The 22,189-nt window shown below is 36.0% G+C and overlaps 3 protein-coding genes and 1 long non-coding RNA gene across 7 annotated transcripts; 3 read left to right on the top strand and 1 right to left on the bottom strand.

Moving 5' to 3' along the window:
- Positions 1 to 432: 432 nt before the first annotated feature.
- APC11 (anaphase-promoting complex/cyclosome 11) lies at positions 433 to 3,312 on the top strand. 3 transcript variants are annotated; one of them, XM_087336063.1, is made up of 4 exons: positions 433 to 573; positions 724 to 749; positions 2,088 to 2,205; positions 3,090 to 3,312. In XM_087336063.1, exons 2-4 carry the CDS (start codon positions 729 to 731, stop codon positions 3,203 to 3,205), a joined length of 255 nt encoding a protein of 84 aa, XP_087192189.1. In that variant the 5' UTR covers positions 433 to 573; positions 724 to 728; the 3' UTR covers positions 3,206 to 3,312. The 3 variants fall into 3 exon arrangements, with proteins under 3 accessions (XP_087192189.1, XP_087192191.1, XP_087192192.1); XM_087336065.1 differs by lacking the exon at positions 724 to 749 and having other exon boundaries at positions 466 to 573; positions 2,087 to 2,205; XM_087336066.1 differs by lacking the exons at positions 433 to 573; positions 724 to 749 and adding an exon at positions 941 to 969 and having other exon boundaries at positions 2,087 to 2,205.
- A 1,531-nt stretch (positions 3,313 to 4,843) lies between these two features.
- On the bottom strand, positions 4,844 to 5,527 carry LOC147850916 (uncharacterized). The gene is made up of 2 exons (XR_015531623.1): positions 5,294 to 5,527; positions 4,844 to 4,991 (listed from the first exon to the last, which is right to left on the bottom strand). It is a non-coding gene; the product is annotated as an uncharacterized LOC147850916 (long non-coding RNA).
- A 4,603-nt stretch (positions 5,528 to 10,130) lies between these two features.
- LOC147850915 (uncharacterized) lies at positions 10,131 to 11,446 on the top strand. 2 transcript variants are annotated; one of them, XM_087335798.1, is made up of 2 exons: positions 10,131 to 10,960; positions 11,169 to 11,255. In XM_087335798.1, the coding sequence occupies exons 1-2, from the start codon at positions 10,478 to 10,480 to the stop codon at positions 11,196 to 11,198; spliced, it is 513 nt and encodes a 170-aa protein (XP_087191924.1). In that variant the 5' UTR covers positions 10,131 to 10,477; the 3' UTR covers positions 11,199 to 11,255. The 2 variants fall into 2 exon arrangements, 1 of the variants encoding a protein (XP_087191924.1); XR_015531614.1 differs by adding an exon at positions 11,412 to 11,446 and having other exon boundaries at positions 10,133 to 11,316.
- A 2,642-nt stretch (positions 11,447 to 14,088) lies between these two features.
- Positions 14,089 to 21,985, top strand: LOC147850914 (uncharacterized). The gene is made up of 7 exons (XM_087336033.1): positions 14,089 to 14,200; positions 15,019 to 15,122; positions 17,083 to 17,154; positions 17,229 to 17,333; positions 17,441 to 17,511; positions 17,658 to 17,726; positions 21,534 to 21,985. The coding sequence occupies exons 2-7, from the start codon at positions 15,071 to 15,073 to the stop codon at positions 21,729 to 21,731; spliced, it is 567 nt and encodes a 188-aa protein (XP_087192159.1). The 5' UTR covers positions 14,089 to 14,200; positions 15,019 to 15,070; the 3' UTR covers positions 21,732 to 21,985.
- Positions 21,986 to 22,189: the final 204 nt, after the last annotated feature.

Here is a 22,189-nt window from a genome sequence, read left to right as displayed (position 1 = left end):
ATGTGGCTTGGCCAGTGGTAGTCTCGTTTTGAGCTCTATCCCAAGCGAGACATAATGAAGATTGCTTATGTTGGTCGACAACTTGGGGGTAAGGCCGTTGCACGGTGGCATTGCCTTCACACTATTGGGAAATTACCAAATATCGGGACACACTTTGCCTCGATTTTCAATTTAGCAGATACCAGAAACCTTCATCTCGCACATAGGCAATAGAAGCACTCATGGCCCTCTCTAGCCGTAATCTTGTCCCCCTCGAGCATTATGTTCACCATGCCTCGACTCAGATAGAGAAATCTGGTTTAATTTGAAGTGCTACACTCAAACATTATGTTCACCATGCTAGGACTCAGATAGAGAAATCTGGTTAATTTGAAGTGATGCTATGCCTATACATACATACTTTGTTGAGTTCATAATTGTATTCAGTAAATCTATACATACTTTCTTGGGTTCATATTAGAATGTTCAGTAAATCTCTGCATACTTTGTTCAGTTCATATTCGAATGTTCAGTAAATCTGAAGTCTCTGTATCATTCTCTGTCTGGACATCCATCCCTCACATTCATTCGCAGGTATCCATTTCACAAGTCCTTTCATTTCTTTCTCCTTGTTCTCTTGCTGTGAGTTTCTTCTGATGATGTGCGACAACACTCTTATGATTTCTTCTTCTTCTTTTTCTGTGTGTTTTTTAATTGACATTCTGCTTTCGCTTCTTTCTGCAGGAAAGATGAAAGTGAAAGTTCTGGGTATCCTTTCTCTCTTCTCAATATACGAGAAATCTGACAAAATTCTATTAAATTTTTTTGTGCTATTTGTAACCCAGTATATACAAGAAATGGGCATATACGATCTGCTCTTGCTGCTGTTTTTGCTTTGTTTAGTTTTAGGAAATTTAGTGATTCTCGATCTTTTTTCTTTCCCTTAACTAAGGTCTCGATTTCGCGTTTGGAATCTTTTCATCCATCAGGGTACGTATTTCTATCTCCTTGGTTTTTCTTTTCTCTTGTCTTTTTGAGATGCGTATAATCTCTATATATTTTGGGGCTACCCCTATTCATCATGCAAGAAATTCAGTTGGCTAGTAGATAAATTAATAGCGATCAATTCGTCGTGAAACGTTTCTTTATTAATCGGCTGAGTATCCTTTGTATGCATAATGAGACAAACCACCACAAATGTTATGCGTAAAGTTTATATATTTTTGGTGTTCTAGTGGTTGAAGACATTGTAGTGGTAGTAAGTAGCTAATGGTGATGGTCTCAAAGAATTTCCTTTGAGATGGAGGTTGTATTCTGGAATCCTGTCTTTCTAATTGGCTGAGATTTCCTTTGTGTGCATGATGACAAAGCACCACAAATTCAAGTGTAAAGTTTTTAATACTTTTTGGTGTTCTAGTGGTTGAAGACATTATAGAGGTAGTAAGTAGTTACTTGCGATGGTCTCCAAGAGTTTAGAGAATTCACCCTCTATCTGCCAAATCTGAACCTTGATGTCTGAAGTCTTTTGAATTAGGTTTGTAGAGTTAACATTCTCCAACAAACTTAATCCACTTATGTACAACTACTATTTTGTGTGCATCAAAACATTTTTCTGTCATATATCAACCCTCTGAGAATATATGCTCAACTTGCCCCAATGTCAAGTTCCAAATTTCCAATTCTCAGTGTTCCATCATATCAAAATCCCTAAATTAATTCATAATTAGATACCATGATTTAGAGTTTAGATTCCAAACCACTGGACTCTCTAGATTCATAGTAGTTGTGATAATATGTTTGAACCTTGTCACTTACAATATAATCATAGTTTTTGATTAACTTCTGTGTTTTCTGTTTGGAAGTAGGACTTGAAGTGGTTTATGAAACCTTTGTGTGTAAAACTGGAATGTAGTGAGTGCTGTCATTGAAACTCCTCTCATGCACTTTGGAAAGACTGTAGAAGATACTCTATTCGTAACATTCAGTTTAATCCAATAGAAGACCTTTTGAGGGTTCTATTGAAACAACATTAAGTACTACAGTTGATGAAGCCCAGTTGTTATGTTGATCATCAGAATATACTTATAATATGATTTTGGAATTTTAGTTGGCATGCTGTGGCTGCATGGACTTGGGATGCACATGACGATGCATGTGGGATATGCCGAATGGCTTTTGATGGTTGCTGTCCTGATTGTAAAGTTCCGGGAGATGATTGCCCTCTAAGTAAGTGATATAAATATGTGCGTCTGAAATTACTACTTGTTTCTCTATTTTCTTTGTTTTTGGAAAAGTGCAAGTGTTAAATGGTAAATTCATACGTATTGAACTTACATACCGTTAACTCCTTTTCACATACAACTTGTAAGATATGGTTTCTGGCATTCCCAATACCCTGGCAGTAATATTAATGTCTCAGGAAATATGGAAAAAAACATGGAAACAGGTGATGTTAAAGTTATGCAATAAAATGTAATAAAACTCTGGGAAGCCATAACTCTTCTATCCTATGAAAGACATTAGTAAAAAGAAAGTAAAAATGTTAGGAGAAAGTTATTGTCTATCAAAGCAACAAAAATATAGATGCAGAGAAAGGAAGGAGACCACAGTTTCAACTATCCTTAGGATGCGTCCTAAGTGGAACACATGAAGTATGAAATGAAATTCTTGGAAACCAGAACTCTCACAGTCTAGGAGTTCAAAGAATGATAATTGAAAAGTTTTGTAAGAACACCAGTTAGATATAAAAGAAATTAATTTCGATACAAGACAAGGATAAAATGGTTTAACGTATGCAATGAAAATCTTGGAAACCATACCCCATTTTCTAGGAGGACAAAAAAAGATAATGGAAAAGGATGGATTGGATACTGAAAAAACAAACTATAGATGCAATGAGAAGAGAATATAGTTTCTTGAGACAAAACTAGAAGTTAAAATCAGGTTTAGCCTTTCAGGCAATGGTTGATCAAGCAAATGAGGGACACTTCCACAAGTTGAGTATGCTTGCATTCATTCTGCAATAGTAAAACTCCTTTTTTGCAAGCCTATTACTATAATCGCAAAACTACTTTCATCTTTCTAACGAATAAACTTTGTTGTTTATGCAGTTTGGGGAGCATGCAATCATGCCTTCCATTTACATTGCATTTTGAAATGGGTAAATTCTCAGAGTCCCCATCCTCATTGCCCAATGTGCCGAAGGGAGTGGCAGTTTCAGGAATAGAGGGATTGGTAGCCTATACACAATGCTGTTTGTAATGCGGTGCAACATAACACAATTGAAAATATTCCTCATTGTTATAATATGAGTGTATCTTCCTGCTTTTCAAAGATATTTGCGATGTGTATCTTTCATCATTTTAATCACTTTTCTAGGTAAATGATAAAAAATAATGGCTAATGAGCTGAAGTCATGTGGCTCAAAAATAAAGATTCATATTCCAAGGCAAGAGCAAATGTATCTCGCTGTGATAATCTCTGTCATATTTCGTTCAGTTAAACTTAAATGCATGTTATGTGTTGCATTTGAATATGCCAGTTGAAATATATTCTAGGGTACAGAATCTTACACAAATATATTTCTATTTAAATCCAATAGATCTTGTTGTTTTTGCAACATAATTTCATATTATTCTGTGCAAATCTTGCGTGCACGTTTATTGGCATGTGGGCATCACTTACATACAACATTATGGAGTTTATATAACTTTTATCTACATTGAATATTCAGTGGTATTATAATTTAGCAATAGAAAACATCCATTGTTGTCCATGATAATACGATCATGCTGCTGTGTGCCAAAACCAATATTTATGATTATAAATTATAATCAATATAGGTAGCAACCGTCTTTATGATGCCCAAAATCCAGCAAAATTTGGTTTAGTCCAAAGTCAATGAGATGCATTTTGCCTATCAGGAGAAGGCCGACTAAGGATTTCTTGTTGATCACATATTGATTGTATTGTTCTCTTTATTCGTATGGATTGTGCCCTAGTGAACACTTTAATCATACACAATCATACTTTTATGATAAATCATAGTCAAATTCTATCAGTAGAGCTTTGGTGCATAACTCAATCTGACTGAATTATGAAGATTTGAATTGTTGATGTTTATACAGCCCATGGTTATTTATAAACACATATCACTTGATTCAGAAGTAGAAAGTAGATTAGACAGTTATTAACATATATTACTTGATTGTCCATAGTCCAACTGTCAGCTCATAGCAAAAGAGGACATAAATGTATAGGGCAATTAGCATGCACCTTCATCCTGCTGCAACTTTAAGCTTGAGAGAAAATTTGAAGGAAACATGTAGACATATGCAATGCACGTTTATGTTAGTATAGTTGCAGCACAGACAGGACTGGTATTACCTTGTTGATACAATATATGCAATAACATTAAATCATAAAATGGAGGACAGGTATTCGTACATGAGTTTTGAACAGGGTTTTAGTTTTGCAAGAAAAAAACATAATTGTACAGATGGCATTCCTGGGTTTAGCTCTGCAAGAATAACATTCCACAATTCATATAGCACATCAAATTATAATTGCCATTGTGATTTGCGTCATTCTTCAGTGAGCTACTCATTAACTCCTACCTAAATTGTCCATACATGATTATGTGATTGATCATGATAATTCAAGCTCACATGATCCAAAGATTGATATGATAAGATCAAGTTAAAAACGAGAGTTTTTTCTTTAAACCTTGAATATTCATCGCTTGCCAAATTTAATGTTTGGGTCACAAGAATACAATACAATGCACATGTATTTAGTAGAGAGAGTGGGAGAGGATAATGTAATTGCAAAAACAAACAGTAAGATTTTGGAAAACGCTCGTTCATGTAAAAATGTATATGTACATACTAATTCTCAAGTAAAATGAAACAAGCATTTTCCTGCTAAATGCGGTGGCAGGGTGATGAAGTATGATCATAGTCATTGTTTAAGCTCCATTGCGGGAAAAGAGTGCCAAATTGTCAATCAAGAGCCTATGAAGAAACAGAAAAAAGAAAATGGTGAGTATTGGGATTGAATTTTACTGTTACACGGAGAAGATGGGAGATTTAGAGATGCTTACAAACATGTACATAATGTGGCATCAAAAGATGCTCGCATAATTAGATACATACAAATACGTGTGTTACAAACATGATGATGCTGAGCAACAACCAGCACGACATACAGGAAGACCTCATTTCAATTAGCTGAAGAAAACAGAGACATATATAAGTACACATACATTCCACCCTAGAGAAAAGGCGGGAGTTAGGGTAAGTGTAGAGAATCGAACCTCAGATCTCTTCCGGTCCTCTTGCTTTTGTTATTTGGCTAATCAGCAGGGGAGACAGCTCCGCACGCAGCTGCAGCAGGAGCGGACGAAGGAGCAGATGCAGCAGAGAACAGAGAGAGCGATGACGGCGGCGATGATGATGAGGATAAGCACGAGGTGGGAGGGTAAGGCCATAGCCTTAGCTCACACAGACACAGAGAGAGAGAGAGAGAAGAACGTTGGAGAAGAAGAGTTTGTAATTTGAAATTTGAATAGATGAAGAAATAGGGGGTTATTCTGGCAATGTAATCCTTAGGTAGAACTTAGAAGTTTAGAACCATTGCTTACTACACACTACAAGAATGAGAGAGACACACACGGACACAAAGACGACCAAGCCGAGGGAGAGAGAGAGAGAGAGAGAGAGAGAGAGAGATTATATTATCGTCTTCTGAGGTCAAATATGACTTGTGAGGTATATAGCTTGCAACCAGTGGTGGTTCAAAGAGATGTAAATGGTCGAGTCTTAATGGTTGAAATTAAACTATGAAAGGGAAAGGGTTTTGGGTGGTTTGGTATTTATGCACCACATGTTGTCGTGCAACGCATGGAACTTTGGTGATGTTTAAATCAAGGTTTTACACCCTTGGAAGACCAAGGTTTTTGTTAGGTGATTTTAATATGTGTTCTAAGGTGGTCTAATCTACTTTGATGCATAGTTTGATGGATGCCCCCGGATGAGAGGTTTGACATTTGTTTATTGAGGAGGTCTCTAAGGTATGATGCATGGACTTGGATCAATGGAACTAATGTTGGTTATATGTTTTAATCTACACAATATAGACAAACTTAGAGTAGATTGGATCACATATACATTTTGCATGACGATACTTTTTTTGCCAGAGTTTTTGACTATGCAAGTGTATAGAGGGATTGGATCATCAAATCATATTCCGGTTGTTTTGGAATGTATGCATCAAACAATGGATGGTTTTAGATCCTTATTGGAAGGACAACTACTTAGATTTAATTCTTCGTTTCTTGGATATGATAAATTTTAACATGCTATGGACAATTGGTGGGGGAGTTTACAAGATAAGCCAATGGCCATGGTGTTTCTTCATGGGATATTTGTCTTTCTAATATTCATTGCTTTACATGTTATGATGTGATTTCTCAAGCATCCATTTGCAAACAACAAGATGAGGTTAATCAAACAATTTCTAGACAAATGTAATGCATTGTTGGTTCCAATCCCATTTGATGATGTGTTCGATATTCAAGTGATATTGTCACAAGCTTTGCAAGGTCTAGAGGTTCATAGTTACCAATAATCATGTGTGATGGGCATGAAACGTGAATTACATGGTCACAATTGTCAAATCACATAAAAAAATTCATGGGTTGCATGCATCCCATGCTAGAACGAATGTAGTATGCCTAGAGATTGATCTAACTTTGAATACAACCCCAAAGTAATTATTGATAATTGTGTTAAACATTTTACAACTCTTTTCAGTCAAAAATGTTCCCTAAATGGTGACACGAGGTAAGCATGATCGATGTTATTTAAATTAGTCAAGGGTATTGGTAGGCAATATGTCATGATTGCATTGGAGGAGGATATAAAGGAAGAAGAGGCGGACTATGTATTATCACATCTTTTAGATGATAAAAGTCCGGGTTGGGATGGAATTATGAGTGAGTTTTTTGAAGCTTTTGTGCAACAACTCAAAGGCCTTCTAACAATGTTGTTCCAAGCGTGGAGTACTGGTAAAATGCTTGATTCATGGAAATTTGATATTGTTAAACTTATACCCAAAGTTGCATCTTTTGTGTCCTTTGCTCAATGGAAACCGATATCATGAATGGTGGGTTGTATAAGATTTTTGCCAAAGTAATTACATGTCGACTTTAAAAGATATTACCTTTTATGGTCCATTCTATGCAATATGGGTTTACTGCATGAAAGGACATTCTTCACAATAAATTGAATGTGCAAATAAATGTCAATGGAATCAAAAGAAAAATTGTAATGATACAACTAGATATCGAGAAGGCATATGATCATGTAAGTTCGTCTTTGGTTACCCAACATATGTCTCATATGGGTTTTTGGCGAACAAATGTATCGTCTCTCTTTGATGTTAGGGTTAGGTGTACAATGTCACATGTTATGTTAAATGGTGGAGCTACTAAGGAGATGCCATTGACAATGTCACTAAGACAAAGATCCCCATTGAGTCCATTATCATCTGCCATTGTTACATACTTGATTCTGATTAAGATGCATAAGTTGGCAACATGCGGAAATAGTTGGTCTGGCTCTACCATCCAGGAGACCATTGATAGCTCAAGCATTGGCTAATGATTCTCAAAGTTGTACATGATTATATAGCTAAAGCCATTGAGACGTGGAATGTGTTTGCATTGGCATGAAGATTACATATTTATATGTGGAAGTCGGTGCTTAATTAGATGCATTGAGAGTGATTTGGTTGATCTTGGATGGTGGGGCCAAACATTAGATCAAGGGAATGTGTGTCGGTACTCTTAGATTACCCTATTGGTGTTGATATCTCACAATATTCCCCTCATAAATTATAAAACACATATACGCATTTACAGATAACTTGATAAGCACATAACACACCCGATTACATAGGAGTACCAAAACCAACACACGTAAACAAATAAAAACAAACATACATGCACAAATACACATACACGTAACAAGTTCACACACACAACTCACTTCAACCACACACATATACATATATGCACATTCCATGAATATGTGCTTGACCCCTCATACTAACAAAAACACGCACATGAGCACATCAAAGGACACTTCATCAAAACCCATATGCATTATACACATTTGTGAATATGCTCCCACTCAAGTAGATCCACAAGCACACTCGTACAAGAGTGCACATGTGCACACACTTAATTAGCTACGCAAACTATTGCATGTATCTTCTCTTACAAACTAGCAACAAAAAGTCTTTAGAAGCACGAAGACATGTGGACACACCTATCCCACTTCCACATAGCTTTATCAGCAAACTCATCTATTCCATCTTCCCTATTGCAAGTCCCCTATGGTCCCCCTCATATACTTTACACCCTTCTCATAGATTCATGGCAATCACAAGCACAACAAATGCTCTGTAATAGCAAATGTTGATAACCAACTTGTTCTAGCATGAAAAACCTCAAATATACACATAGGCAAAAAATTAAGATATGTACAAGTTCAACTGTCACACCTTGATACCATAAAAAAGAACTAGAAAAGTTTTCATAGGATCAAGTATCATGTAATACATGGGGTAATCTACATTCCACATGTGCTTGCATAAAATCCTCAACCAATGCGTCAAGAAGGGAGACTGAGAGAGATAACATAACGTACTTACATAGAATCGTCAACCAATGCGTCATGAAGGGAAGATTATATAAAGCAAAATGGGAATGATAAATCAATATTAAGCTACTATGATCAACATTGTAATACATGGGGTAATCTACATTCCACATGTGCTTGCATAGAATCCTCAACCAATGCGTCAAGAAGGGAGACTGAGGGAGATAACATAAAGTACTTACATAGAATCGTCAACCAATGCGTCATGAAGGGAGAATGAGTGAGATATCATAAAGTATACAATCCACTTAATGAATATTCCCACCCATTTATTACGAGGGTTTCAATTTAGCATTGGCAACTATACATTTTGCATGCTTATGTTGGAGGCAGTTTCCTTTGAAACACATGAACAATGATGGACTTTACCACTTGTAGACCATGTAGATGCCCTATAATAGAGTGACCAAGCATGTGATACGAATGAGTGGATTCTAGCACGAATGACTAACATGAGGAAGAGGTGAAGATTGTGTTGAAGAATAACTCTCACAAACTTAATACAATGTAAAGAACTAGAAACCTAGAACTACTGAGGATCAAGTATTACGTTGGAGAGAGAATGAGAGATTGTGTGTGTGAGAAAAAGGAGAGAGAGTACACAAGGCAAGATTATATTAAACAAATGAGGCATGATAATACAATGATTAATCAACATTAATCCACTATAGATAAACACCCTTATGCATGGGAGAGAGTTGTTTTATAAACTACATTTGATTTCTACGGAGATGGAACCTAAACCATTTTGTCATCATGGGTAAGTGGGAATATATATCCACTTAAAATCAACACTTTCAGTAACAAGTGTGCTCACTTGAATGATTTGCCGTAATAAAACAAATTGGTAGCATGTCATTGTTTTCACAAGCTTGAGACCTTTTCTTCCACCCGCATTGCATTTAATAGTCCATTGCTACTAGTACATACATACTTGTTACCATCAAATGGTTCGACATAGCGGAGATTCCATGTTTGGATTGATTGTAACAATAATACTGGTTGGCGAGGCATGCTTGCACCCTCGTTTCTATTCGACCTCAGGTTCATAAATGTGAAGAGGGAGTGAATCTAGGGCTTGGACGGCCTTGAACTCATCTCGGGAATCTCGGATGATCAAGGCCGTCCAAGCACAAATAAAAATAAAAACAAATAAAAACAAATAAGAAAAAATAAAAAGCAAAAAAACATTAAAAAACAAAAATGAAAAGTAAGAGAGAGAAAACTATTTTGGGGTCTATTTGGGGGAAATTCAAAATCGTGAATTTTTGTGTCTTCTTCTCTGTTTCCTCGCTTCTCTGTTTCCTCGTCGAGCACCCTGATTTCTTTATCATACGCAAGAATAACCTAATTTCTGTGTCTTCTTCTCTTTATCACAAGCAAGAATCACAGGTGTGCAAATAAACTTTTCTCCACTTATGAACATGATGGATTTCTATTTTACCCCATACATATTTATGCTTTTTTCTGTTTTTTCATTTAGGGTGAACAATGATTTCTATTTTTTTCTCTGTTTTCATTATTATGTCACCAAACATTATATGTTTTCATTATTATCTCATGATATTGAGACATAAAAAGGGAAATAGTAATTTGGTAAAGTGAGATAGGAGAAGTGATATGTTTCATGATATTGAGACATAAAGAGGGAAACAGAAAATTGGTAAAGAGAGATAGGAGAAATGAGCACTATGAGCACATACTAGAAAGATAATGTATATTTTCAAGCTTCTTTTTGTGATTGCGATGATTATGCATGTAAATGCAAGCACTTGATGTGTATTAGATTATTTATTGAACAACACATGCCTGACTCAAGAAAGGAGCTACATCTTATTGATGATGCATTAGAAATGCGTGGTCAAGATGCAAATGCCAACTTTGAGGGTGGCCATGATGAGTCTATATTTGCAACTATTTCTCTTGTTAAGGAAACAATAAGGAATTTTGAAGAGTGTCTACATTCTATGTCTAAAGAGGATGTTAATGTTTGGAATGAAAGAATGCTTGCATTTTGTCAGCAAATGAGGTCTGATATTTCTCCTTTGATGAAAGATCTGCCTCAAAATGAGAGTATTAGAGGTTTGCAACAAAATGTTATTGAAAACCCCTATGGCAACAAAAGGCCCATTGTTAGCAATGTAGTAGCTTTCGAAGATATCGGGGTAGCTCCTAACAATAAGGATAAAGGTACAAGAAGGCATGGATGGGGCATACAAGGATGTCGAAAGCGAGTTCGTCTACCGAGACGTATGAAGGTTCGATGTATGCATTGTAATTCTTTGGTCCTAATATTAGATAAAAATCAAACATCACATTGCAATCATTGTGATAGCATGTTGCCGTTAAATCATAATCATGGTGACATTTCGATCGCTATGAAAGCTTTGAAGGGAAAATGTATATTGATTGATGATGGGGCAGAGTGCATAACAAGTGCTATGATTGTTGATGTTCATTACCCAGATAATGGGGGAGAACGATGGTTCACAATAACAAATAGCAATGGAGTATCTACCACTAATATTTATGCTTCTAAAGTTAGAATTCTTGCTACATAGCTTTATTGTTTAAACAGATCTGTTCAGACTATGGTGTGATTCAGTTTTGCCAGGTTTGATTCTCATTCCTAAATCTATATTGTTTCTCATTTGCAGCTTTCGTATTTGTACATTGTTGACTGGTAACCTTGTTTGGTGCCTTTTGTAGGTTCATGGGCATGAGAAAATTTGGATGCCTTTTTCCAATTCGGATATTTATCGACAATTTAAATTTTGGATTATATTGTAAATACACAAACTCTGAATAGTGTATCTTCAGTCTCAACTTCTATAAATACACAATCTGCCATATTGTATCTTCAATTACAATTTTTGTAAATACTCAAACTCGAATATTGTGTATTGAGTGTTATGTAATGGTTTCATGCGTTAATGACATATTTGCGTAAACTTTCTTCACTTTGTATCTTCACTTTTGAATATATTTATGTTGTGTGGTCATGTATGGTTTTATGCAATGATGCATTGCGTGAGATATATGTAGTATGGTCTTGTCTAATTCCTGAAATGATCTCTTTGGTAGGCACACAATTTGTTAAAGTTTTAAATTTCATGCATCGATTCATTGGAGAGCTACGTAATATGCATCATTAAGTCTTATTAATGTCTATGTTATATATGTGAAGCTCGGAAGGATGCTTTTTTGATAGTGATTATTTAATGTTTGAACTCTTGTTTGAGGTTGTTCTTTGGAGATCCATTTGAAGCAACCAATCATCTGTATGAAATGTATGGTAATGATGTTAAGACACAAAGGGATGATAAAGGACTCTTTCTATTGTTCAACCTTCAGAAATTATAGTGTTGTAAGGGTGAACCTTTATCAACAGGTGAAGGGCCTTGAAACAATCAACAAATTTGCAGCACCCTAACACAGTTTGAATTTTGATTGCATTATAACTCTTGCATAGGACTCTTGCATAGGAAGGAAATTTGTGAGAGCTCATTATTGTAATTGTGGCAAAGCAAAACAAATTCCTTTTGCATCCATGTTGCTTTAGGAAGTGCTAATGATGTCAACCTGGGTTCCGTTTCTCTCTCTCTCTCTCTCTCTCTCTCTCTCTCTCTCTCTCTCTCTCTCTCTCATGTTGGCTAAATTTAAAGCAGAGGTATGCTTGTTCTTTGAAAAAATATATGAGAGCATGGAAGCTGCCTATGCTTGACATTCTCATGGTATGCTGCTTTTGGTGTCCTTAGATGACAACTGAGCACATCTCCCATTCCAAGAACCATGAACTGAATTATGTTTGTTTGCTTACAATTGTAACACCGACTCTTTCTATTGAATAGAAATTTGGGGACCGAGCCTTCATAGGATACATAACTAGACAATATAGGGGAATGGTTGCCTTCATGATAAGGAGCGATACATCAATGCCCCATGATATTATTTGAGCATATATGAAAGCAGACCCTATTGTGACCATGGTGATTGGTGTCCAATGTATTTGGGAGATCTTTATGCAAGGGTACTCAAGATGGGCGCTTACATAATCAAAACAAAATGCTAGGTATGTAGGTACTCATTATTGGTATACTCATGCAAGAATGTTTTCAATGATGTATCACATGGCAGCTCAAAACCTCTTCACATCCAATAGAAATAGATTTAGCCAGATATGCAGGTCTACAGAACACCTCTATAGAACAGATCTGCCAATCATATAGTTGGGAACTGGAGTCAGGAGAGAACCATGTTTTCTCTTGTGTCGTCTTCAAACAGAGCTTTGATTAACTGCGCTAAGTTAATAAAATACAAAGACTAACAGAGGTTAGCCCTGTTCTTGTTAGAACGCAAGAGACATACGAGATGTTGTTGAACAACAATACAACCAAAATAGCTCATCAACTCAGAACAGTCAGTCACGGCTTCCTCATTAAAACAAGGATGTGTCGATGCATCTTCGTTTCCTCAATGAGCTAAGGGAGCTCATGGGTAGAGTGGTCTCTATTCCAAGGTTATTTAGGGGGTATCGATGAGGATGGGAAGCATCATGAAGATGGGCGGTTAAGTGAGGGAAAGAGAGAAAGGGATTTGAACATGAGAAAGAGATTTCAAGTGCCCTATATGCATATAGAAAGAGCAGCATTCTTTTGCTTGTTTCAACTCTGATTTGGGGGAGGGAAAGAGAGAAAGGGATTTGAACATGAGAAAGAGATTTCAAGTGCCCTATATGCATATAGAAAGAGCTGCATTCTTTTGCTTGTTTCAACTCTGATTTGGGGGAGGGAAAGAGAGAAAGGGATTTGAACATGAGAAAGAGTTTCAACTCAGAGAAAGAAAACGCAAAGAAAGGGAAGGGAAAGAGAAAAATAAAAATAGAGAAAAGAAAATGCAGAGAAATGCAAGGGAAATAGAGAAATAAAAATAGAAAACCATAGAGAGAGAGGGGATTTTCACACACAATTTTGAATTTCCCCCAAAAAGTTTTCTCTCTCTTCTTCTTCTTTTTCTATTTTTCTACTTTTTTTACTTTCTTCGAGGTCTTTTTCTTTTTTTTTGCTTTATCTTTTTTTCTGTGCTTGGACGGCCCTGATCATCCGAGATTCCCAAGAACAGTTCAGGGTCGTCCAAGCCCTAGATTCACTCTCTCTTCACATTTATGAACCTGAGGTCGAATAGTGACGAGCATGCTTGCACTCTCTTTTGGTTGACCCAACCTTTAATGGGGTGATATCCACGATATGTATATATCAACACGATTGGGAGACAAATAAGGCAGAATACTTTTTAGTGTTCAACATATTGAGTGATTAGCAATAATATTCTTGGAGTCCCATAGGCATCTAGCCGGTTCATATACATATTTTGAGGCAGCTATGTATTTATATAGTTTCCCCCCTTTTTTTTTATCCCTCTGCTTCGCTGCTCGCTTGCTCCCTGCAGGAAGCTCACTACTCACAGATTGCGCAACATCTCCTGCTCAAAGGTCTAAGGTCTCTCTCTCTCTCTCTCTCTCTCTCTCTCTATATATATATATATATATATATATATTACAACTTACTACTACCCTCCACCTACCAAAAGTATCACCTTGGAACTCTACGCTTGGCTGGCTTGGCTTGGGTGGGGATGGGATGGGGGATTTAGGGTTTCTTGGGTTTCTTAGAGAGAGAGAGAGAGAGAGAGAGAGAGAGAGAGAGAGAGAGAGAGAGAGAGAGAGAGAGAGAGAGAGAAATGATCATGATCATGAAGAAGATGACGATCACAATGATGATGATGGTCTTCTATCTTTCTTGAGTGGCCAATAACATGAATTCCGGAACTAGAGACAATATAATAGAATAGATTCTTTATCGTCCACGGGAGATGGGGGATTTAGGGTTTATTGGGTTTGGGATGTAGTAAACTCATTAGGATACAAAATTTGGCATTGAAAGATTTTTAACTAAAATGAGTTGATGATCCTGTTCCCAGCAACAATATTTTCATGGTTCGAATGGAAAACCAGCAACGTTTTGTCATATTTATGCTCTTTTGACATGCTTTATGTGGGAAGCCTATTCTTTAAAAACTATGTTTTGGTGATGATGCTACCCATGAAAGATTCAGTTTAGGACTGGAGGAATCCATTAAGCCACAGTAATTACACAATGTAGCACAATGTACGCCTTTCATTTATCTCACTATTATCTTCATGATACAATGACCATTTGGGGTGTATTTATTTATGACAACTCTAAAAGAATTTAAAATTTGTTAAACCTCTAACAACCCACATTATTCTGTATGAAATTCATATCTTATTGCTCAGGGTGTGGATCCATCAATAAGGGCAGAAGTCTGGGAATTTCTTCTTGGCTGCTATGCGGCAGATAGCACACACACAGAACGTGCTGCAATTCGAAAGGCTCACAGGTGTCAATCTCTTAACCTTACCTAATCTCTCGTATTTTATGCAATGTCTACATGACCCTCGTTTGTGGAGCTGTGATAGGAACATGCTGATATGGACATACGGCCAAGTTTTGGAAGTTTGAAGCTATATGTCATATCTTAGAGATTATTGTTTTCGCTTAAAAGTATAATCAACAATGTATGATCTTTTTACCAAAGAGAAGTATTTTCATGTAAAAGCTCAATGCTCACTAAATCATAACTAGTATGTATGGGTTTAGTGGTGCTAGTGATTGTTTTGGACTGATGGAACATTGCTTCTATCATCAAGTGGGGAGGATTTTGTCAATTGATCTCAAATTAGAATTAGAATTAGAATTTTTATCGTCCATAAAGAGGCCAATTTTGACCTATGGAACCAAAGTATACATGTGTTCTTGATGTGTGTCTCCTTCCTAAGAAGGGGTGTTCATACATTGAAGCACAAAATCTCAATGTGTGAATAAAGCATGCACATATGAGCTCAACCTTCTCGGTGGTGTCTTAAGTATAGCACTTAAGTTATCACTCCCTCTTAGTATGTCAGCATATCTTGAACGAAATGATCTCATGTGGGGTGGATACATTGATGCAACCGCTACATTTCGAATTTCGTGACCAGCGTCGTCGTCGAGAAGAGGCATAAGTTGAGTTGTGGAGTTAAGCAAACATTGAAATTTGTGGGCAGTGGGTTTGGTATGGGAATTGGGCCCAAATGAAAAGAGAATTGTTCGGAATTGTGTCAACCATGATGGTGGATCAAGATCTACCTAATTGAAGAGTAGTCATTATCAAAACAGATTGCCTTTTGATCCTTGGAATCATTTCTAGATGCTCAACATCGGATATAATTGTCTTGTGACTAATAGTGTATATCAAATCAATGTCATGAAGTGGTATGGAAAAAGGTAGATATCAGAAAAAATGGAGTCTAGGCATAGCAGAAAAATAAATCCTCCTTGACATACTTGAGGCTTTAGGGTTTTATTTTCCCTATTCTTCATGAGTATTAGGGTTCTTAGTTCTTCTTGTTGTCAAGCATACCTTGAGACAGATTCTCTACCGAGCACCATTATGTGTTGGTGGCCTCAACGAAGGGGTTCAACAAACTCACACACTTGTCATGGAAGAGGATCAGGAAGTGGCTTGAGAATACTACTTCTACCTGAAGGTCGTTGTTGAAGGTAGGTCTGGTCTCAACAGCTCACTTGACTCGCACCTTCACAAGAAATTCAATCATCTCCTCAACTTTCATTTCCATTTATACTTAATGATTATCTTGTAATAATTCATTATATCACTTCTTGTTACTACCATTGTACTTGATCTGTAAAAACATTTCATAAACCCTACTTTATAAAGCTATGAACTATGTGTGGAAACGCTATTTATCAAGTTCAATATTGTGTTGTGGAGTGTTGATAAATGTTTGAACCTTCGTTCAAACCCATGAAGTGTTGCGCCAACACTCAATAGTTTATTGGGATATTCGACCTAGTCCATCAAATCCTTCTTCGATATTTTGGACAAATCATCCAGGCTATACTCAAGTAGAATTCTCTCAAAAATTTCCTAGCTTGGTCTCGTTACTTGTATCTGGAGAATTCTCATTGCTGCTACCACTTGACTTGGTTTCTATCGGGGAAATAAAAGTACTTCTGGCATTCTCACCTTCGTGTGACCTTTCATATATGTGAACAATCTCTTTGGGGTGTTTACTAATACTACTAGTACTTCTAATACTACTACTAGTAACAATCTCTTTGCCCTTGGTTTTTTAGTTTGTGAGGTAGAAGAGGAGGAGATGAAGAGGCTATTTATCTAGTTTAACGAAAATCTGCTTCCTATTTTCTGAACCCTAGCCTCATTCGGCCTTCAAAACTCCTGCCCCCTATTTGTCTGTCTCTTTGTTTGTTCTCTAATATCTCTATGGTTTCTCTAGAAAACCAGGTTTCGGATGGAAACAAGGACCTTCTGCGTCTGGAGCACAGCGATTCTTCACATCCCATTCCAGGTATATGTTTCTCCCTTTGATATTTTTCTTTTGCTCTCTGCATTTCTTTCTCACTCTATCATGACAAAATGTAGGATCAAAGTTATTCTCTATTTGTAAAGAAAAAGATAAGGATATGGACAAGAAGAAAAAGAAAAAGAATGCTCAGAAAATCTTTCAGACCCTAGGTGAAAGCAATGGTAAATATCTAATATCTAATTATGAGAATATTAAGTTATTTTTAGTTAATTTCATGATTGCTTTTGAGATTTCTAAGTTTCTCATTATTTCATTTGCTTTTTTGAAGTCCTGAATAGAGTAAAAGCCTTCCTTCCAATCCTAGATGAATCCAATAAAAAGCTTACGATGGAAATTAAGGTATTCTCTTCTTTTCAAGAATCAAGGCTTGTTAAATTTTAATCTCTCTACATCAGTGTATCAATATATAAATATCAATATATTGATGTATATATAAATATATGCACCTATGTATAACACGTGCGCATGCTATAACATGGATGTAGGAAAAAGGTGCAGATGGGTTTAACATTGAAGTTTTGAAGGAGGATGATGATACACCTTATGTGGAAATGGTAATTGATTTGCTGAAATATTCAATATGTTCATTGTTGAATGTAGTCATATCTTCCTAGTGTTTGTAACAAGAGTGTTAATGACGGGTAAGAATCCTTAAGAAAGAAAAAAGAAAAAAGCAAAAAGCAAAAAGCATGAATACAACCCTAAAGAAAAAACTAAAAAGAAGAGAGAAAAAAATGAAGCATGAAAAGAAAGCATGGTATTCACATTTGATTTAAGAGGCCCTTCTTTATCAGTGTCTATGCCTAATCTCAATATTTACATTTTTTGTACTTTGGATAGGTTTAGAGTGCAAAGCATCGGATTGTAACATATTTGTTTGTCATATTCATAGAACAAGAGAATCATATCTGCTTCCAGTACATGTATATGTGATTGTTGTTCATATGCTTGAGATTGTTTTTAAGAGAAGAGTTTATTTATGACATGATACATACTGCCCACTAATATTATTCTTTTCCACTTTTGTTCTGTTAGAATGGGGATAGTGCATTCTATATTGGAATGAGGGTAGTGCATTTCTGCTTATGCCATGTGACTCAGACCATTGCTGCATTTCGGCATACCGACAATGAATGTCTCAATGTTTAGCAAGTTGTCTTGATGACGTAAGTGCGAACCTTGAGTACCTTCCTTTAGGGAGCTCTCAAAGTTGTTGGATTGAAGTCATTAATCGGAATAATACCACGATGATTATTCTGGATTATATGATGGGGCACTAATGCTTTGCTCCTTATCATGCAGGCAATCATTGACAGTAAAGGTCTCCCTAAGTCTTTCCAGCTATTTGCCTTGCTAAGACTCGGCCCCCATGTTTCTACTCCATAGAGAAAAGTTTATTTCACAAGTATATCAAATAGCTATGGTTGATTCCGTGGCTTTTGAATTTGCAATGTGCACATTGTCTTTCTAGAACACCAAGGGTTGCATATCCATGAGAAAATCGGGCATGAGCAGCCTCTCATAAGGAGAACTTGGATATTGTAAATGTTACTTCTAGTATGTGTAGGAGTATTTGTATGCCACCTTTTCCCTCCCAAGAAGAATTCTGGTTTATAGTAATGACCAATCAAGATCGTCCTATAGTTGCTTGGCATCAAGGAGTCTCCATCGAGAGAGAAAAAGAACATCTAATGTATGGTAAAAATACGTCTAACACCCAATAGGAGAAGGCAACATCTGACAATGTTGTGTCATTGGATCTATGGCATAAATAAGCCGATCACATTTTCTCTTTTATATTTTATTATTACTAGCAATGGGCCTAGTTTGTTTTGGTTTCTTTGCCTTAAAACCGAACTGAATTGAACTGAACCATTCACGTAAAACAAAAACCGAACCAAACTGTTTAGGAACTCTCAAGCCCTTCAAACCAAACCATTTAAACTGAACTTGAGCCATTGAATAAAAAAATTTAAACCTAACCACTTAAGTCAAACTAATTAAAAAACTAAATAAATAAAAATATATTAAATTAAACAAACATTTAAGTTACATTTATTAAATCAATAAAAAAGCATTAATTCAATCATTAAATTAAATAAGCATTTTAGTTAAACTAATTAAATCATTAAAGAAAACATTAATTAAACCATTAAGGGGAAAAAAAAAATCAAAAACCCAAAAACCTTTAAATCCAACCACTTAAACCTATAAACCGATAAACTTGAGTTTTAGAACCAAACTAAACTAAAACCGAGAACTGTTTATTAATCATCAAAACTAAACCAAACCATTAAATTTTTTTGGAACTGATAAGCCATTCAACCATGGCTTAACGATTTGGTTCGGTTCGGTTCAGTTCGAGCCGAAACCAGGCCCATTGTTAATTATTACATACCCAATAAAGAAATACTAGAAGAGATTCTGGTCATTTGGGCAAACAATGTGTCTGCTAAACAATCTAGCTTTATGGATATAAAGTCATTTTAGAGTGCCAAACCTGTCAAGAATACCTTGAAACCTTTGCACATGGCGTTCCCACTATATTCAATCAAGATACCGTGGAAATTCTATATATGGGTTTGGGCTCTTTAAATGCTCTCAAACTACATTTATCCTCTTCAATTAAGTATCAATAAAGAAGTATGAAAAGAGAAAACAGTCTTTTGGCGGTAACTAAGGTGTCAACTTCCTTATTTCATGAATAATTAGCATCCTAGATGTGAAATAGGAATAGGCAACGATTCGGTTTAGGCTTAACCGGTTTGGCCTTATCCAGCCAAACCGTTTTGGGACAAAACTACCATTACAAGCTACTATTAGCATAATGAAATGTAGGTTAATTCCTTTCCAAGTATTTGTTAAAGTGTTGAACTTTCCATTCCCTGAATTTGGAGATACAATTATGATTGGTGTTTACTACCCACCCTTAATATTAAGCTTTCCACCATGAATTGTACAAGATAAGCCAAACTCAATGACTCAATCCTGTTTACATAGAAATCATTCTATTAATTAGTGGTGGTGTGTTCTACTTGGGAAGAGTGTTCTTTGTTGATCACTTGTCAATCATTCTAAAGAGTTTCTATCTCATTTGGTTGTGGTTGGGTTGGAAGAGTTATTGCCTGTTCAGAAGTTCCCCATGTTGATTTCATGGTTTGATTATTGGGACTTGATGAAATTTTCCTCAAAAAATGTTGCGTTAGTTGTGGTCGAAATTATAATTATTATTTTGAGCCAATGCTTGATTGAGAGTAGGTGTTATATAAGTGGTTTTCTCTCCGTGTAATTACAAAACAAAAAGTCTCGGATGTTTTTGGTGATCTTTATACAATGATGGTGATTTTATCACAACTATCAAGGGAGAATGAAAAGGTTGAGTTTTCTTGAGTAGATAACTCTTAAATGCTGCAAATACATTTCAGGAGCTGATAGGAAACTCCAAATTTATGAAGTACATGCATGTCTCTTCTTGTCAAAAGGAGAGAGAGTATCTAAGTCACCCGGAAGCGGATGTTTGGCAAAGAAATAGGATAGGGTCAGACAAATAGGCATAACATGATGTCGTGATGTAAACATATTGTTGGTAAACATTAATTGATATCATGATCACATGTCCATACCCCTCTAGAGTTATGAGGTGAGGGTCATGATTAGGTTACTGTGGTAACAGAAAGGTGTTTTAGAAACCACAGGGGTGACAAATGAATGTTTTCCCTTGATCTCTATATCGAATTTTTAATGGCGACTCTCAAAGGCCCAACCATCTTTGTTAGCCTTTCAATCTTTGGTCCTCTTTGGTAATCTAGGTTGTTTTCTGCTACAGATCTTTTGTCATCATTTTTCAATCTCATCCTACAAACTTCTATATCGCTGCTTCAACTTTATATAGAGTTTCATTTCTGTCAAAGATTTAGGTTTATTTCTTCTTAGTAGTTACCCTATTGATTCTTTGAAGTCTCCCTACTTACACAATATTCTAATGGTTTCGAAACCTTATTTATCCGTTATATAATGTTAGATACAATGACTTACAAATAAATGCTAACCTTGAATTTACTGGTGGGAAATAGCAACTTGCCACATACAGATCTGTGTTTTCACTGCAGTATGTCCCCACATACCACATATTTGTGTTGATGTTCAAAATACCGAAATGTCTCTAAAGTGTTCAAAAGGAACATCCATGTATATATTCGTACACAAATACGTATATCGTGTACATATGCATGTAAATATATATATTATTTATTATATACATATTTCACTTTGTATCCGGAAATTATATACTCTAATGATTGTCTAAACATGTGTGGTATTAATAATTTACAGTTTATGCCATATCCTTTTTAAAATGCCAGGATCTAGCTTTAGGTGTGGCTGATCTTCACACACCAGATGCACTTTTAGCTGCCGAGAGGTTAGTAGGTGGTAGAGCTTCTGTGATGGAAACAAATGCAGATTTGGACACTGAAGAATCAGAACCTGAAGAAGATGATAAAAAGAATATATTGCAATGTGGACGGACAAAACGACCAAAAATTGAAGCATTGAATTAGTTTCCGGTTTGTATTTTTCAGAGTTATATAGGTGAACCTCCACAGTGATGCATTAAATATGGAACTTCATATTTGAGGTTCCTTGAAATCCTAGTCTTTGGCATGCTCAATCAATTGATAGTTTTGTGGGAAACTGTTCAGATTAAAAGCTATTCCATCTTCCATTTAAAAACCGTATATAAATGAATAGCCCAAAGACCAAAATACCAGATTTCAGGATCAAGTAGGAGTCATAAATTCTCTTTTTTCTGTTAGCATTTTTGGTGGGTACACGAGGTTGTTTGAAGTGAAATGACAAGTCAATCTGGTTGTCTTAGGATCTTTAATTCTCCCTATGCTTTAAACTATAAAATCTTCACATCTAAATTTCTATTTATGCTGGTTACAACAGAAAGCCTAATTCTGATCACACCAAATTGTAATAATAGGGATGTTTGCAAGATGTAAAAGATAGTCAT

The sequence above is a fragment of the Azolla caroliniana genome, unplaced genomic scaffold (genome assembly GCF_043228905.1).
Source record: "Azolla caroliniana isolate FFs.n. ecotype wild unplaced genomic scaffold, voAzoCaro1.0.p SCAF_20, whole genome shotgun sequence".
Classification (NCBI taxonomy): Eukaryota; Viridiplantae; Streptophyta; class Polypodiopsida; order Salviniales; family Salviniaceae; genus Azolla; species Azolla caroliniana.
This window is presented reverse-complemented; position numbering and strand designations above follow the sequence as displayed.

What these genes read in the sequence shown, in the direction of transcription:
- APC11 (XM_087336063.1), top strand. Translation starts at nt 729, where the DNA reads ATGAAAGTGAAAGTTCTGGGT. An exon ending in TGAAAGTGAAAGTTCTGGGT is followed by an intron (nt 750 to 2,087) that starts ATCCTTTCTCTC and finishes TGGAATTTTAGT; the next exon opens with TGGCATGCTGTGGCTGCATG. An exon ending in GGGAGATGATTGCCCTCTAA is followed by an intron (nt 2,206 to 3,089) that starts GTAAGTGATATA and finishes TTGTTTATGCAG; the next exon opens with TTTGGGGAGCATGCAATCAT.
- LOC147850915 (XM_087335798.1), top strand. Translation starts at nt 10,478, where the DNA reads ATGTGTATTAGATTATTTATTGAACAACACATGCCTGACTCAAGAAAG. An exon ending in GTCTACCGAGACGTATGAAG is followed by an intron (nt 10,961 to 11,168) that starts GTTCGATGTATG and finishes TTCATTACCCAG; the next exon opens with ATAATGGGGGAGAACGATGG.
- LOC147850914 (XM_087336033.1), top strand. Translation starts at nt 15,071, where the DNA reads ATGCGGCAGATAGCACACACACAGAACGTGCTGCAATTCGAAAGGCTC. An exon ending in GACCCTAGGTGAAAGCAATG is followed by an intron (nt 17,334 to 17,440) that starts GTAAATATCTAA and finishes GCTTTTTTGAAG; the next exon opens with TCCTGAATAGAGTAAAAGCC. An exon ending in AGCTTACGATGGAAATTAAG is followed by an intron (nt 17,512 to 17,657) that starts GTATTCTCTTCT and finishes ACATGGATGTAG; the next exon opens with GAAAAAGGTGCAGATGGGTT.